This window comes from Macadamia integrifolia, chromosome 9 (genome assembly GCF_013358625.1).
Source record: "Macadamia integrifolia cultivar HAES 741 chromosome 9, SCU_Mint_v3, whole genome shotgun sequence".
NCBI lineage: Eukaryota > Viridiplantae > Streptophyta > Magnoliopsida > Proteales > Proteaceae > Macadamia > Macadamia integrifolia.
Window position 1 is genome coordinate 32,913,717 of NC_056565.1, and position 16,049 is coordinate 32,929,765.

At 37.3% G+C, this 16,049-nt stretch overlaps 1 protein-coding gene across 4 annotated transcripts in view; it reads right to left on the reverse strand.

The window, feature by feature from the left end:
- Nucleotides 1–96: 96 nt before the first annotated feature.
- Nucleotides 97–16,049, reverse strand: part of LOC122088770 (transcriptional corepressor LEUNIG_HOMOLOG-like) — an 87,715-nt gene continuing 71,762 nt past the window's right edge. For all 4 annotated transcript variants that reach the window (XM_042658097.1, XM_042658098.1, XM_042658095.1 and 1 more), the window contains 9 exons: nucleotides 9,420–9,494; nucleotides 9,019–9,249; nucleotides 8,625–8,766; nucleotides 8,442–8,551; nucleotides 8,102–8,251; nucleotides 2,271–2,426; nucleotides 2,064–2,180; nucleotides 1,719–1,916; nucleotides 97–746 (listed from right to left, as the gene is read on the reverse strand). In XM_042658097.1, the coding sequence (XP_042514031.1) occupies nucleotides 603–746; nucleotides 1,719–1,916; nucleotides 2,064–2,180; nucleotides 2,271–2,426; nucleotides 8,102–8,251; nucleotides 8,442–8,551; nucleotides 8,625–8,766; nucleotides 9,019–9,249; nucleotides 9,420–9,494 (1,323 nt within the window). In that variant the 3' untranslated portion in view covers nucleotides 97–602. The remainder of the gene's footprint in view (nucleotides 747–1,718; nucleotides 1,917–2,063; nucleotides 2,181–2,270; nucleotides 2,427–8,101; nucleotides 8,252–8,441; nucleotides 8,552–8,624; nucleotides 8,767–9,018; nucleotides 9,250–9,419; nucleotides 9,495–16,049) is intronic.

The following is a 16,049-nucleotide window of genomic DNA, read 5'->3' on the forward strand; positions in this document are numbered from 1 at the left end:
AAAAAAAAAAGGAACAATATATATATATATATATTTATACCCAATAAATAATGCGAATAACCAGATAAAGTTCAGTAAAAGTGAGTCATAAACAAATGGACCAATGAACATATGCACTGACATGAGATTATGATTAATACATTATACAAGTAAAATTTTTGGAAATATCACTAGGTATTCTGTCACATGTCCAAACTGAAACTAACATTAATCTCAAATTAATTCCCAACTGTACTCAAGGTAACCAGAATCACCTTTCCATCTACTTCATCTTTGCTATACCGCACAAGCTCACCCTTCAACTAACTGCGCTTTATCCTCCTGTTTCTCCTCTCATTTCTTCCCTGTAATTTGGCCCAAACAACTAGTAATACATACACTCTCCTAACAAACCACAATTTGAAACAGGAAGGTAGCCTCATTTCCCAGTTTATTAGATTTAAAACGAAAATGATAAGAAATAGAGGAGGAAAGATTTAAGGGAAAAAGGAAATCAAAACAATCATACATTTTGACAATTTTTCTGATTTACACTGGAATTGACTGGGCAACACCAAATGCTCTTACACAGGAGGAAGCGGAGAAAAACAAAACCAACCATCTTATTTCCACAACTTAACGGATTTGTCATGACTTGCGGAGGCAACCATCCCAGTGACAGGTGACTGAGCCAATGCTGCAATCAGACCCTCGTGTGCAGGAACTGTCATGCTCTTGTTCTCAGCCATGTTCCACAACTCCAACGACTGTGCACAATAATACATATACAGAAATCAGCAAATCTTCAAGCCCTTCAAAATCAACTCCTAGTCCCTATTTCTTGGTTTATACTTGGCCATGTTTTGCCCTATTTCATGTGTCTTAATGTGGTATGCTTTGGGAAGGGTGTCAGCCACTAGCTAATAGGTACATGAAACTTGAACAATAGTATGAAATGGATCTTTAATGTTCCATGCAATTCACATTTACATTTATCCAAAAAAAAAAATCACAGTTACAGCCTTCCCCTCCATTGACCTAACTGATGGAAGCTCTCCAAGTAGAAAGACAGTAGATACTTAGTCTGGATCAATGGCTCATTCAATCCAGCCAGCAAAATAGTTCAGTACAACTAAAAAAGACGGATCAATTTTCTTTTATTGTCTGAGACTCTGAATAGTTCTTATTTCGGGTGGAAGATAAAATGAAGATAAGCACAGGTGTATAAAGGCATACATCTCGAAAGAGAAAAAGAAAGGGGTGGGTGGGTGGAAGAAGTGTCTGTAGTCTATTACATTTAGAAATGAAAAGAATTGAATGAGGAAACTGGATTAATGTAGCTGATTCCCATTTAGCTGGGATAAGGTTTAGTTGAGTTCAGTCCAACTAAATATAAGATTAACTATCTATTAGGCCAATAGGGCCTGCCCGGTTTCAATAACCATTATTGCCACTGATATTCATTGTCAACACATAATGAATAAAAACAGTGGTTCAATGGTTGAACAACACATTTACACTATTTTCATTTAAAAAAAAAGGGGGGTAAAGAATATAATGTTTGCACCACTTTTCAAAGATGGATTTTAGCATAGCTGGACTGCAGTATCAAGCCAGTTCAATCCACAAAACAGGTGGGTTTACTTCTCAAAGATAAGATTTACTTCTCATTTTTAATGTTTATGCTCTCATCAAAAAACCAACCAAAATGTACTACCATAATAATGGTAAAGAATTACCTGGTAACCACCAATCACCAAGAGTGTGGAAAAACTTGGATGAAATACACAGGAGTGGAATTTGTTCCCATTGGAGCTAAGCTCATGTATGCACTCGCCTGAAGTTATGGACCACACCCTCACACAATCCTGGCTCACAGAAGCCAAATAATCTCCATTTGTATCCCAGCAGACTGAGTTTACCTCTTTTGAATGCCCCTGATGATAAATAAATATGAGTCATACTGTGTAACTACAATGAACGGGAATCTGATTACATTACTCATAGGTAACAATAACTATGAGTTGCGCTTCGAAGTCTCCCTTTGGAGTCCCTAACAAAGACTGCCCACACATCAAGAATACCTGTAAGGAGTGTGTCTGCCTGTCACTCTCAACATCAAAAATGGACACAACATTGTCAGCTGCTGCTGCTAGTAGCTGCCCAATTCTAGGTTGAAACCTCACCTGCGCCATGCCTCCCTGCTCCAGCAAATGACAGAAATTGTAGGAACAACAAGAAACAAAACCCACTGAGCACTAAGAAGCGATAAGGAGGCTCAAGAAACAAACCTTGGAAATCTTTGTGCATGAATATTGATTGACATTCCAAAAGCGAATTTCGGCATTACCATCACAAGAGCAGAAAACATCCGTTTTCTTCGGGTGGAAATCAAGTGACATCACATGTGAACCATGGCCAGTATATGTATGCAGAGAGTAGTTTGGCTGCAAGAAAGTTAAGTCAATGTGTAACCATTATATCTGGGAAACCATATTTCAAAAATATTTGGGATGGAAAAATAATATAAAATGTGTACGAAAGAAGTTGACAATGAAGCTTAACATGCAATTCATTGAAAATTCATCACATAAGAAAGAAAAAAAAAAAAAAGATGTCTGTAAAGTGGACAAAGGAATCACATGGTGTTAACTGAAATTGCAACTTGTATAGTCAGCTGCCAAGGCTAAATTTAAATTTAACCTAACCTACTAGAAAAGAAAAACGTATCACAAAGTCATGTGAAGCTTCTATAGAGTATGAACCATGGTATGTACAGAATCGATACAGTACTGAGAATGACCGTTATGGACTGATACACTCGATACACGGGCTGCTAAAACCTAAAAATCCCAGTTTTTTGAAAAAGAATCTTTCTACTCTGATTTTTTTTGCCGAAAATTAAGTGGACCCTATCAACACTCAAAAGCGACATAGGAGGAGTGATTAAACAAGAAAAAGTTTGCATCAAAGCTCATCAAAGTGGAGATCAAACTTCAAAGCTGCCGGGTGAAGTATGTTAAAAAAATTGATTTATTTGCTTGAATCTTGGGCTTTTTTCCTGTTTTTGCCAAGGATAACATTTAAACTATAAAGTTGACCTAGATTTGGATAATCTTAAGCTTCAATTATGTTTGTTGCTAAGTACCATAGACCAATAGACTCAACATAGAGGCTGATAAAATCCTAAAATCCCAGTTTCAGGAAAAAAAAATTCTTTCTATGCTGATTTTTTTGGTAATCCTACATAGATCCCATCAACTAAAAACCGACATAGGAGGAGTGCTTAAACAAAAAAAAAAAAATTGCATTAAATCTCATCAAAGTGGAGATCAAACATCAAAGCTGCCAGTTGAAGTATATTAAAAAAATTGATTTATTTTGCTTGAATCATGGGCTTTTTTTCCTGTTTTTGCCAAGTATAACATCTAAACTAGAAAACTGACCTAAATTTGGATAATCTTGAATGATTAGTGATATATAGGATTTACTTATGTTTGTTGCTAAGTATTTATTATTAATAGTTACACTGTATTATAAGCATATCTGTGCATATCAAATGTATCTAGCATCTCTCTGATATGTCTCCCTCCGAGACGTCTCTTAAAACCAGCTTTCCGATACATTACAATGATACTTGACAACTTGGTAAGAACTGCAAATGGAACTGAATAGCTGTATTATTGTATCTTTACATCTTGTGCCAAAGATTTTTATTTTATACTTATTTGGGGGGGAGCGGGGTCAACACCAGATGCTTGTATGTATGAGAGCATATTTCACACTAGCCCAATGCAGGATAAACAAAAGTAATACAGCCGCAAAATCTAAGAATACGTTCAAGAAATTAGTCTCAAATAATCTAGAAATTTGCATTACATCTTTTAAAATGATTACATGAAGATTCATTATTGTTCCAAGATTACAAGAAAAACTCTCAAACTCACTGGTCATCCATACCACACATACAACTTCTATGTTCTACTTCAGCCTTACACCTAAACATTTAAATGCAAAAATTTGTCAGTTTTTTATTTTTTCATAGAAATAAAATTAATTTCTTGATGATCAATTTTTATGGAGCCAAGTCGAAGATGTAGCAATCTACTACTTCAGTTTAACAAATTTAAGTTTTCTATGCATTTAGTTTTAATATCAGAAATGAAGAATATATTTTTTTTATTAAAACTTGCCATGCATATATGGATCAGTAGCTACCACGTAAACTTTGTTAGTTAACAACATGGTATTTAAGAGGAAACTTCGTTGCCCTTTTCAATAATTTCAACAATCTTTTTATAGAGGAACTTGATGTAGCTTGAAGTAGAGAAAGAAGTGGGCCCCTCAAGCACAGTAGGCCATCAGTATTGAGCCAGCCCTTTGTCTGGAGTTTAGTCCAGTCATGAGCCTAATTTCCATCCCATTAAGTGACCACTCAATAAGTTCTTGCATGTCTTTTTTTTTTTTTTTTTTTTTTTTTTTGGGGGGTGGAACAGCTAGCTTCTATCTTTTTTTATTTTGTTTCTTATCTCTGTTTTGGGTAGATACTATGATGCGGATCCAGGTTCCAAAAGTCAGAATCAGATCGCTTATGGGCCCACAATTAACAATTAAAACAGTTCTCAAAGAAGTAGGGGCAATTTTGTAATTTCTGGTACAATTTAGGAATCTTTTGAGTGAATTGAGTGATTAGGGTCTTAACAGGAATTAAATCTAAAGGGAACGACCAATTCTGGAAATAAAGAAAGTAGTGGGGTTAAACTGAAATAACAATTGGAAGAGAAGAAGTATTCTGAAATTACCAAAGATAAAGGAAATATTAGAATACAGGTTTAAGAAAGAAGGGGTTTACAGTAAATATAATTAATTAGGGAACTTAAGAATAAAAGAGAATTCATCTTCTACCTTCAGGTCACGTTAGGGAGTAAAAACCCAACGGTAAGGAGAGGCTTCAGATCGATGGAGCTCAGCCGACAGGTCTCGGTTTGGCATGAGATTTCAAGCGAAGCTTCTCAGGAAAAGGCTCTATTGATCCCACAAGATAAGCACCCGGATTTGCAAGCTGGGAGGCTGCGGGAATGACCAAAAGTAGAACCTGGCGGTAGAACAGAGTCGGTCTCAGTCGCAGGTATGATAACAGATGGTAAAGGGACTTTTCGGCAACTGAAATCTGATGATTTGTGTCGCCTAGGGGAGGGCTTCCTGTGATCAAATCCTTGGCCCAAACAACTCACATATAAAGGAGCTCGAAACAACCTCAGTAGGGCAGCAACTGTCGCCCAGAACAGGGGCTGGGAAAGAGAACCAGCTAGAAGAAAAAGAACAGTAGGAGAATAAGAACAGAGGGAAAAGAAAAGACAGTCAGGGGAAGGGGAAGGGGAAGGGGAAGGGGAAGGGGAAGAAGAAAACAGTTCGGAAGAGAGAGAAAGGGAAACCACCCATGGCAGCCATCGTTTCCAACCAAAACATAAATTCTCAAATTCATTCAAATCTAAAACTGAACTTCTCCATCGTTTACATGTCCAATATAAAGGAAGAAAAATCAAACAATTAATGGAAACTAATCTAAAATTAGAAACTAACTAATTTCAAATAAATTGTTTCTAAAACAAAAGAAAATCAAACCAAAGATTTTTCTTTCCTAATTCCATTGTGCAACTGCATCATACTACTTAGATATTAGGAGATCTTTCCTTTTATTATTTTTCTTTCTGTACTAGTTCCCTACACTATGTGTGGGACTCTTCTAAGTTGTTTCCTTATTTCATTTATTCCCCACAGGCTACAGCACACTATAAAGTTGTAAAATCCCCTACAGCTCAAGCCACGATTTCAGATAAATGAATAGCTTGATTTATGCCATGGTATTCTGTGTGATGCAGTTGTGAGAGGTGAGGTGCCTTAATGTTAGACTGACCGAGGCCATAGGTGAGAGGCCTTGGTTATATTCCCTTCTTCTTCTTCTCTACCCCTCTCTTATTTTTTGTTACTATTTTCATAACCTGCAACTGTCCTGTTGAGTGAGGCTACCGAGAGACGTCTTTGAATGCTATCTGATGTGTTGTTGATGCTCCACTGTCTGTCCATCGAGTTCCATCAGATTTTTGATTGGAGACTGAATCATACCCTGTGGAATCTTTAGTTCTGGAGATTTCTGGCAGAAACTTCAAGTTTATGTATCACTTCTTCCATCCATCAGTTGCAAGCCTACTTCTAGTATCATGTTGACCATCTCTCTGCCTCCATTCAACAGTGTTTTTTCCTTGGCTAGAAATCCCTGTGGTTGCAAGTAACTAAATCTGTATTTGAATTTCTGTCATTACTTGAAATCCAGCCTTCATCTGTGGCTGAGTTTTTGAAGTGTTCAAGTTACCCTTACTCCCTACCATCAACAGTGATTTGAGCCCCATCAGTGGTGGCCTTTGGCTGTTACTTCTGGTTCTCCCTTAGTTACTATTTTGGGAACTATTCTGTAATCTCAGTTCTGGTTATCTGTTGCAATTTTAGTTTGAGGGTTACTATTTTGGGAACTATTCTGTAATCTCAGTTCTGGTTATCTATTCCAACTCAAAGTTTGAGGGTTTCATATTGGGCTAATTATCTACTCTTTATATCAGTTTCACAGTGTATTGACCTAGGGATCAATGGTTCTTCCTAGTTTCTAAATTTGGGCAGCAAGTTGCCATTCCAGTGACCTTACTGTTTAGTGTCAAATCAATCTTGGATTAAGACCAACTTTGTGGCTTAACTTTAGTGTCGATTACCAAACTGTTGGCCTAATTCTTAACACTTATAATTATTTTTTGATTGGTACCTAGTACCCACTATATAGAATGGGGGGTCGGGTAGATGCAGCCAGGAGGCTCAAACTCAAGACCTCTTGGTGAGCTTGCAATTAGCGCACCACAGCTTCACCAACTGCCCTAAGCAGTCGTCGTTTTCTTAGGATTATCATTACCTCGTTGTTACTGATAATAAGGGTTATACTTGTTGTATCACAGTACCCATCGGCCCTGTTAATGGGTTGGGTGTTACTTGCCGTTTAGTGACCCTAGTACCATCAGGACTAATGTTGATCCACTATTTGGTCATAAACCCAGGATTTAGTAATATATCCATAAACACATGATCAACGAGCTTTTCATAGTAATTACAACTAAGGGATTGAAATAAAATAAAATGAGGGCGGTAGAAGAAGAATGAAACTCCCTGGTTTTGTCTTTCCAAAGCGTTTTGATCATCCTTTTTACTTTTATGGAGCTTTGTCCTTCTATGATGCAAAATCTAATGCATATATATATATATATATATATCACTTTCCTGGAGATCCATGGCTATGACTGCAGGTCAAGACAAGAGAGATGCTTTATCCCCCCACCCCAACCCCAAAATATAAAAGAGAGAGTGGAGTAGGAGTTGGGAACAAATATATGCAATACAAGGTTATTGAGTATAGTCATTTACTCTAATACATGATTTCTTCAACCCTATGACTATTATACTGCTGAGCTGAAAAATAGATAATCAGACCATCAATTTACCTGTGGGTTCAACTAGTTTAACTTAGAGACAGACAGATCATTCAGAGTCAAATTGGATACAGTGTGTCAGAAACAATAGTGCAATTAACCAATATGACAACAGAACCCATGTAATTCCATATTGTACTTCGATCACATTCACTTACTCGCAAGACGATGGTAAAACGAACATCAAAAGGAAAGGGAGAAAGTGGTAGACAACAATGAAGAAGCAGCATTATAAGTTCACAAAGTCAAAGCATGTGAAATTCGCAGTGTTGTGGCCGGCAAATTTAATATTTTTATACAATTGGGTCTGTAGTAGATCAGGACCTAATGCTATGACAGGAAAGGAGAGAAATAACTAGCAACTACATGTATGAAATGCAAATAGTATAGAGACGTGCAGAAATTAACAAAAAAAGTAGATCCTCAATCCTTCCAACAAACAAAAACAGAAAAAGTGGGGAGGGGAGAGAACAAGTCTAAATGTATAAAGTACATAAGAAAGGAGATTAACAACAATTTCCACTGAAATATTGCACAAGAAGGAATTACAAAAACATCAAAAGCGTATAGGAAGACGGAGGGGGAACCATTACGTCTGCTGCATTCCAAAGTCGCACAGTCCTATCAAATGAAGACGTAGCCAGCTGAGTTGAATTTGGTCTAAAACGAATATCTGTAATAATAAGAGTGTGTTCCTCTGGAGTGCTCTCTGATTGCAGAGTGTCCATGTTCCAAAGAACAGCCTACTGACACGAAACACAACTTAGTATCTTTTTTTTTTGCAGGGGGGGAGGAAGGGCAATAAAGTAACTGAATATGTCCTAGATAAGGTCCTCAGATGGAACCCAATCAATAATTCTGAAATATACAGATGTACACATGCATACAATCAAAAAGTTGAACAGTTCAATTAAAATACCATAACCTACATACCTTCTTCTCATGCCCTGCACTAGCCAACAATTTTCCATCTGATGAGAAATGACAGCAGACAACTTTGCTATCGCTCGTTCGTATGCAGCCAACTTCATTGAAGCTAAAGCCTAAAAGGAAAAATTCAACCATTGCACATACAGAGGTCTACATGTATTAATCACAAACAAGAACCTGGATTACCCTTAGAAGACTCTGTATTGTGCTCAGCTGGACTTCGTTTTAATGTGCCAAATAGATCCCTTCCATCTCCTTCATCATGAGAAAGAAATGAGTCCACATGATCATCCAATGAACCAACATCTCCAAAATGTTCAATGTCTTCCTGTAATATAAAATCATGTGAACAGAAACTTAGATGGAAATGTCAAATGCTTGCAATAACTTAGAAATGTTCAACTTTCAATATGGAGAGAGAGCTCTAAAAGACAATTTAATTGATCTTGAATATTTGGAAATATCTTAAATAATTTAAGTTCACATGGCTCGGCAGTTTTTCCCCTCTTCACTTGATTGGAAAGCTGATATAGTGTTAAAAACTATACAGCACTTCTTAAATAAGAGCTAAAAAATATACCAGTTGATTTGAAGATGATGCAAGGCCACCTGTCCCATCTGGACCATACATCATCAAACTTTTTGATATACTGTTGACATGCGGCAGACCACCGGCCAAAGCCACTGTATCACCAGGTGTATGAGTTGATGGAGTAGATGGCTGGGAGTTAGGGGAAGGGCCCACTGTAGTCCCAGTACCAGTACTGTTAGCAGCTCCAGAAGAAGTTGGTTGTTTCCTTTTTCTGTTATTCTGTTACATAATAATTCAAAAATGACATGTATCAGCATAGTCAAGGGGGAAAATGATTTTTGTCCATAAGCTTCCCATCGCTCCTTCAAAAAATAATAATTTTTAGTGAAACATCTGAAGAATTAAAAAGAGGGAATTTGTCTAACAGCATTTTATTGTTACAGTTTCACCTGTTGCAGTTGTTGTTGCTGTAGGTGATCCTGCTGCTGTTGAGAGGACGGCTGCTGCATCTGGGCCATTTTCATCTGTTTAGAAACTCCAGAATCAGTAGTAATTCCAAAGCAAAGGACTAAACATACCAGGTGAACTAGCAACTACTTGGCCATCAATGCAGTTAAGGCCAGTGACACAATGATATATTGTCCACATATTTCATTCCTCCAAACTATGCATCTAATTACAATTTCTAGTCAGTGATCCTTCTTTACATCTCTACCCCAAGAAACCACTGTTAAGTATAAAGGAGACAGACCTAGCTGCTAGTGCCTGAGTCTAGAGACAAGAGAGGCCAGAAGACAGAGTTTGGATGTTTCAGGAGTTGCCAATCCAAAATATTCACATTGGATTACATAATGCATTGCCACCAGGCCTTATTCAAAATCAATTAATTGGCCCACCCAGCCTGGCTGGAGTTGCACCACTAATGTGGATTGAGTCTTTTCCAATTTGACTAAGGGGTGTTCAATAAATTAGAAGTTTCTTTGAGGAGGTGCAACCGTGTAAGACAAATTATTTGCTCATTCCAGCATCAGAACTAGCACTGCAAACTGATAGAAGTTTTGAATTCAATCCCTTACACTTAAAAAATGCGGATTCAAATTAGAAAATACCAATAATTTTAAAAATCCAGAATTCCGATCCAATCAAATTAACAGATCTTAACCATGTGTGGGAGAGAGAGAGAGTGAGAATCGATGTCCTTCAAAATCAAGCAAAAAACAGAAAAGGAAAAATAACATAACAATTGAACAACATCATCAGATTCAAGAGAAGTACGAACTAGCAGATACATAGTAAGCTCTGCTCTACCCCTTCCTTACATATATATACATATATAGAGAGAGAGAGAGAGAGCTAGCATGACTAAGAAACCCGCATATTGATTATGTGAGAGAGAAATAAAACTGATAAAAACCAAAAAGGAAAGAAATATGACAAAACAGAAATGGAAAAAAGAACCGCACGACACCAGTGCGCAGATTCCTACAAATGCCCTCTCATATCCCACCCGTGGATCCCACACCCTTCCTCATTAAATTCCCACTCCTATTGGACGATTCATAACTCTTCCCCCTCATTGGTGCAAACTGCACCCTGGCATCGTAGCAAACCCTCCCCCAACAAAACGTTATAACCCAACCATATCTACATCTCAGGGATTTTATAAAATCAAACATTGCAATACCTGAATGGTGCTTAGGGAATTTAAGCCCTTTAGGTATAGATTAACTCTAGATTTCATCCTTAAGAAAATACTAAGAGTATGCCTAGATGCAGAACGGGCATGTTATTAGTTTTAATCTTGTCTAGAAAAATAGTGCTTGTATTAATATTATTATTTTGAAGGATAATAATGTTAATAAACTCACTGGATTTTTCTAAAGATCTTCATAAATAAAACTAATACACAATGACACAATAAAATATAATTAAAATTTTGAATTACAATAATTATTACATATATAACTAATAATAAGATAATATTATATTTTATGACTAGTTATAGAGTTAGAAATAATAACCACCATACATAATTCATGACTCAATAACATTAATAATTATTCCTGACACAACAAGCACATTCATTCAGTTATTTTTCCATTCTTTAATTTTGCATATCATTTTCAGTTTACCAAGTTCATGAAAATTCATTGCATATGAACTATTATTCGATCATTATTATTTAGTTTTTTGGTAATAATTATCAGATTATATCCAGCTACAAGAACAGAAAAAATGTTATCTAGTCTTATTTAATGATGTGCCATATAAAAGAAGACCCTAAACATGAAACATGATAAAAGTACAAAATTAAACAACTTGAGGGATTTCAGGAGAGGGTGGGCCTCGGCATAAGCTGCGCAACAGTAATTTTTCTCTATTGCAACCTGGTGGTTGTGGGTTCGATCAAGGAAACAGCCTCTCCACAAAAAGTGGGGTAAGGCTGCATACATATGCTCCTCCCCAGACTCTGCAGTAGCAAGAGCCTCGTGCATTGGGTACGCCATCTTTTAACGAGAGATTTCAGGATACCCAGTGAAATCCATTTGAAGAAGCAGATTTGAGAGGGGATCTAAGAAAGGGATTTTGAGTTGCGTATTTCTCGGGGTATGGCTGCGTAGTTCTCGCCCCCCGACCTCACACATGCAGGAGCCTCGTGCGCCATGTACGCCCTCTTTTTTTATAATGGGAGTAGTGAGGAATGGCATGCATTGTCTAGGTCTTGTCCCAAGTATAACCTCTGATACAGCAAATTAGAGGGCAAAGATCCATGTAGTTGACCCCATTTATCTGAGATTTTCCTGACTTGCTGGTGTTGGCTTCTTTCCTTTTACTTTCATGTTATTTTCATTTCTCCCTTTTTTTTTTTTTTTTTTTCATGGATCCATGTAGCCAACCCCATTAACTTGGGATAAGGCTGAGTTTGTTGTTGTTGTTGATTAATGAGAGCTCTTTAGGTTGCCAAGATTTTAAGAGATTTAGTTTAAATGAGGTATAATAGGAGAGAAAAGAAAGATAAACAGGAGAGAGCTGAAAAGTCTCTTAATGCTGATGTGGAGGAGAAAAAAGGGGTAGGTTTCGAGGTTGCTAGCTACACTTACTATTTTTTTATTTTTATAAGTAGATACCCTACTATGCAAAATTACCATATCAGGCACAATTTCGAGTTAAGAACATCATGTGTCCACTAATGTTAGTATAAAATCTATACCAAAAGAAGAGGTAGTTCCATCAGACAAGCCTATGCCTACGCACGCACACATCCATGTGCATGCATACAAAAGCAAACTGATGCAAATTAATTACCAAAATAGGTTTGTTTTATTAGGAATAAGCCTAGGGTTGGGTTCCATACATGTTAGGCCATTGATGCCATATGTTTTGAGTATAATAGACCACTTTTATGGGTCTACAAGGGGGCTCTAAGATTGAGTACGGGATTACTAGTTAGTTTCCATTTTCATTAGTTTCCTTTTTAGTTGGGCTTGATTTGAGTTATATTTGTTTCCTTATGAGTCAAGTCATTAGTAGTTAGTTTCCGTTTTTAACTAGTTTCTAATTTCAGTTTTTAGTAACTATTGTATTAGGAGAATATTTGGTTTCCTTTTTGAGGAACCTTCTATTTTGTAATTCCCTCCCCCATTAACATTATAAATAAAGAAGAGGAGGCTCCTAAAAGCCTAGAATGATTTTGATAAAAAAAATAATGGTTGTTGCTATTGTCTTCTTCATGAAGAATTGTCTTGTGTTTGATCAAGGCTGAAGGAATTGGTGTCTGATCCAATTGACTCCTTGCGGCGTGAAGTCCAGGAGGGTTCTACAAGTATCTTCTTATTACTCTTTTAGTTATTTTCAAGCTTGTTTCATAGATCTGCTACTGTTCATAAGACAGGTACGTTATTTTTTGAATCTGCCCAGAAAATCTCTTTTTTCTGCACAATCGGTTCCTGGAACCTGTAGTAGTTTTAGTTCTCTGTTGGGGCTACAGTTTTGATCGAGGCTTTTCTAGCATCCAAGGAGAACTCGGCCTAAGTTAGGGCTGGTTCTGACCAGCCATTTGGAAGTTCTATAAAATCTCTGTTTTTTCGTCTTTTAGTGATCTGTTTTGGACTGAACTGAGATTGATTGATCTGGGTTAATTCCTGCTGTGATTTTCAAATTCTGAATCATTAATTACCAATTGTTTGACACTATTTTGAACTGTTATCAGTCCTTGATATGTCTCTGCCCATCTGGTACTGTTCAGTCATAGAAATTACTGGGCTTTTTCTGAGATCGATAGCTGTTGTTTGCTTTGTTTCTGTTGGTCTGATTTAATTGGTTATCTTAGTGGAAATCTGGTTGTTCTTTGGTTTATAAGTTCCTGCAGTATTGGGTCTAGTTTGGTTTGTCAAATCTAGTCCTATATTAAGTGGTATCAGAGCATGGCTGAGAACAACACCCCCACCTTAGCTTCTATTATGGAGTTTCTACAGAAATGGAGAACTGAATTGAAGGCTGAACGGCAAGCTTTGCGGACTGATCTGAATGCACGGTTGTTGGCTGTGGAGACCCAACCACAACAACCTACCGGTGATTCACATACAATATCCGAAGTGGGAGAAGCACCATTGAATGTAACTGCACAGTCTGCTAACATGAGACCTATCCTTAATCTGAGAGCAGCACAAAGGGTTCTTTCAGAGAAACCTACTTTAGAAGAACACATAAGGGGTTATTTTGAGAATGAACGTCCTACACATCATAGGTTCTCAAGGGATTCACAGAAAGTCAAGCTTGATTTGAAGGAGTTTGATGGTAGACATGACCCCCGGTTGTTTTATGGTTGGATAGCTGCATTGGATAACTACTTTGACTACTATGACCTATCTGAGGAACGAAAATTAAAACTAGCTTGTGGTGAGCTAGTTGAGGCTGCTCGTGATTGGTGGAGAACGTATGAGTATGAATTGGAGGACTGTGGTAGAGAACTTACTAGTTGGGAGGAGATGAAGCTTGAGTTATCAGATAAGTACTTGCCACGCAATTTCAGAGCTCGTATACAAGACCAGCTGAACTCTCTTTGTCAGGGAAATATGACTGTGGTGGAGTATATGAATAAGTTTGATGCACTTTATTCTTGCACAGGCATTAGGAAGAATGAGAGGCAATTACTTTCTTAGTTTCGACTGGGATTACGAGCTAAAATTAACAGTGAGAGATTGCTTTGACAAGGCTTTTCGAGTAGAGGAACTTATGGCACAGCCAGGTAGAAGGTTTAGTTACCAAGCTGGGGAGGTCAAGAAAACTTTTTCAACCACTAAACCTAACACTTCAGCACCCCCAAAAGACAAAGCTCCTCTAGGTGAAGTGAAGATATCTCTATTTAAACCAAAAGAACTTGAAGTCAAGGTTCATATTGAAGAGATAGTTCTTGAAGCTTCAAAGACAGAAGGTCAAGAGATAGAAGATTCAACTGAAGAGTTCTACATTGAAGAGAGCATAGTAGACAAGACTGAAGACGTGGAAGATGCGGTAGTGGTCGAGATCACTCCACAACAAGTCTTTGAGATTCATGATGAAAAGGAAGCGTTTGTTCCAACCCTTGATGAGAAGGTTACCAACATTGACGACTCTATGCACACGACATTCACAGTTGGTATTGATTCAGAGGTTGAGCATATAGAGTTTGTTATGCCATCATGGTTCTTTGAAGAGAAAGCTCCACACCTTGAAGACTACCTTCCAAAAGTCTACAAGCAACCAAAATTTTGTTTGGGAATGGTTAAAGCTGCTACGCACATGTTGTTTCCTCCTTATCACTGCAAAATTCGAGGACGAATTTTTTCAAGATGGGGAGAGTCGATGCAGATTAATTATCAAAATAGGCTGGTTTTATTAGGAATAAGCTTAGGGTTGGGTTCCATACATGTTAGGCCTTTGATCCCATGTGTTTTGAGTGTAATAGACCACTTTTATGGGTCTAAAAGGGGGGCTCTAAGATTGAGTACGGGATTACTAGTTAGTTTCCATTTTCATTAGTTTCCTTTTTAATTGTGCTTGATTTGAGTTATATTTTTTTCCTTGGGAGTCAAGTTGTTAATTGAGTCAAGTCATTAGTAGTTAGTTAAGTCATTAGTAGTTAGTTTCCTTTTTCAACTAGTTTCTAATTTCAGTTTTTAGTAACTATTGTATTAGGAGAATATTTGGTTTCCTTTTTGAGGAACCTTCTATTTTGTAATTCCCTCCCCCATTAACATTATAAATAAAGAAGAGGAGGTTTCTAAAAGCCTAGAATGATTTTGATAAAAAAATTAATGGTTGTTGCTATTGTCTTCTTCATGAAGAGTTGTCTTGTGTTTGATCAAGGCTGAAGGAATTGGTGTTTGATCCAATTGACTCCTTGCGGCATGAAGTCCAGGAGGTCTACTTCAAGTATTATTCTCTTAAGTTTTTATCTCTTTCAAGACCTATTAGGGCTGCAAAACAAGGTATGTAATCTATCACTCTGCTGCCCAGAAAATTCTGCAAAATAGAGCATCTGCCCCTGCTGGAATGACCAAATCTGAGTATCCGATTAGTCCAGTTTTTTGATCAAAGGTTCCTCCCCATACCAGTGAGGATCGACCCAAATATTGGCTGATTCTACTCAGCCATTGATGAGACATTAGAAATCTCCAGATTTTTGTCTTTTAGTGAACTGAAGTTTCCATTTTCTGGATTCTGGTTCTGCTGATCTGAATTGCATTTTCTGGACTGCTGAATTAAGTTTTCTGAATGTTGAAGATGTTAGTGCTGCAACAGTTTCTGATTTAATTCTAAAACTACTACTGGGTTGGTTTATTCACAGTGTTACTGTCCTGACAGATCGATACTATTTCTGTGATCTGGTGTGACTGATTGTGACCTATTTTCTGTCCTAATTTTGTTGTTAATTGATTCTGCTTACTGGTATAATTTCTGCTAGTCGATATTTCAGAATTCTGTGTTTGTTCTTTCTGGTTTTCAAATTAGTGGTTAAATTCTGGATTATTGCTGCTGTCTCCTTTTGGGTGTAATCTGGTTGTTTTCTAGTCTAAAAGTTCCTGCAGTTTTGGGAC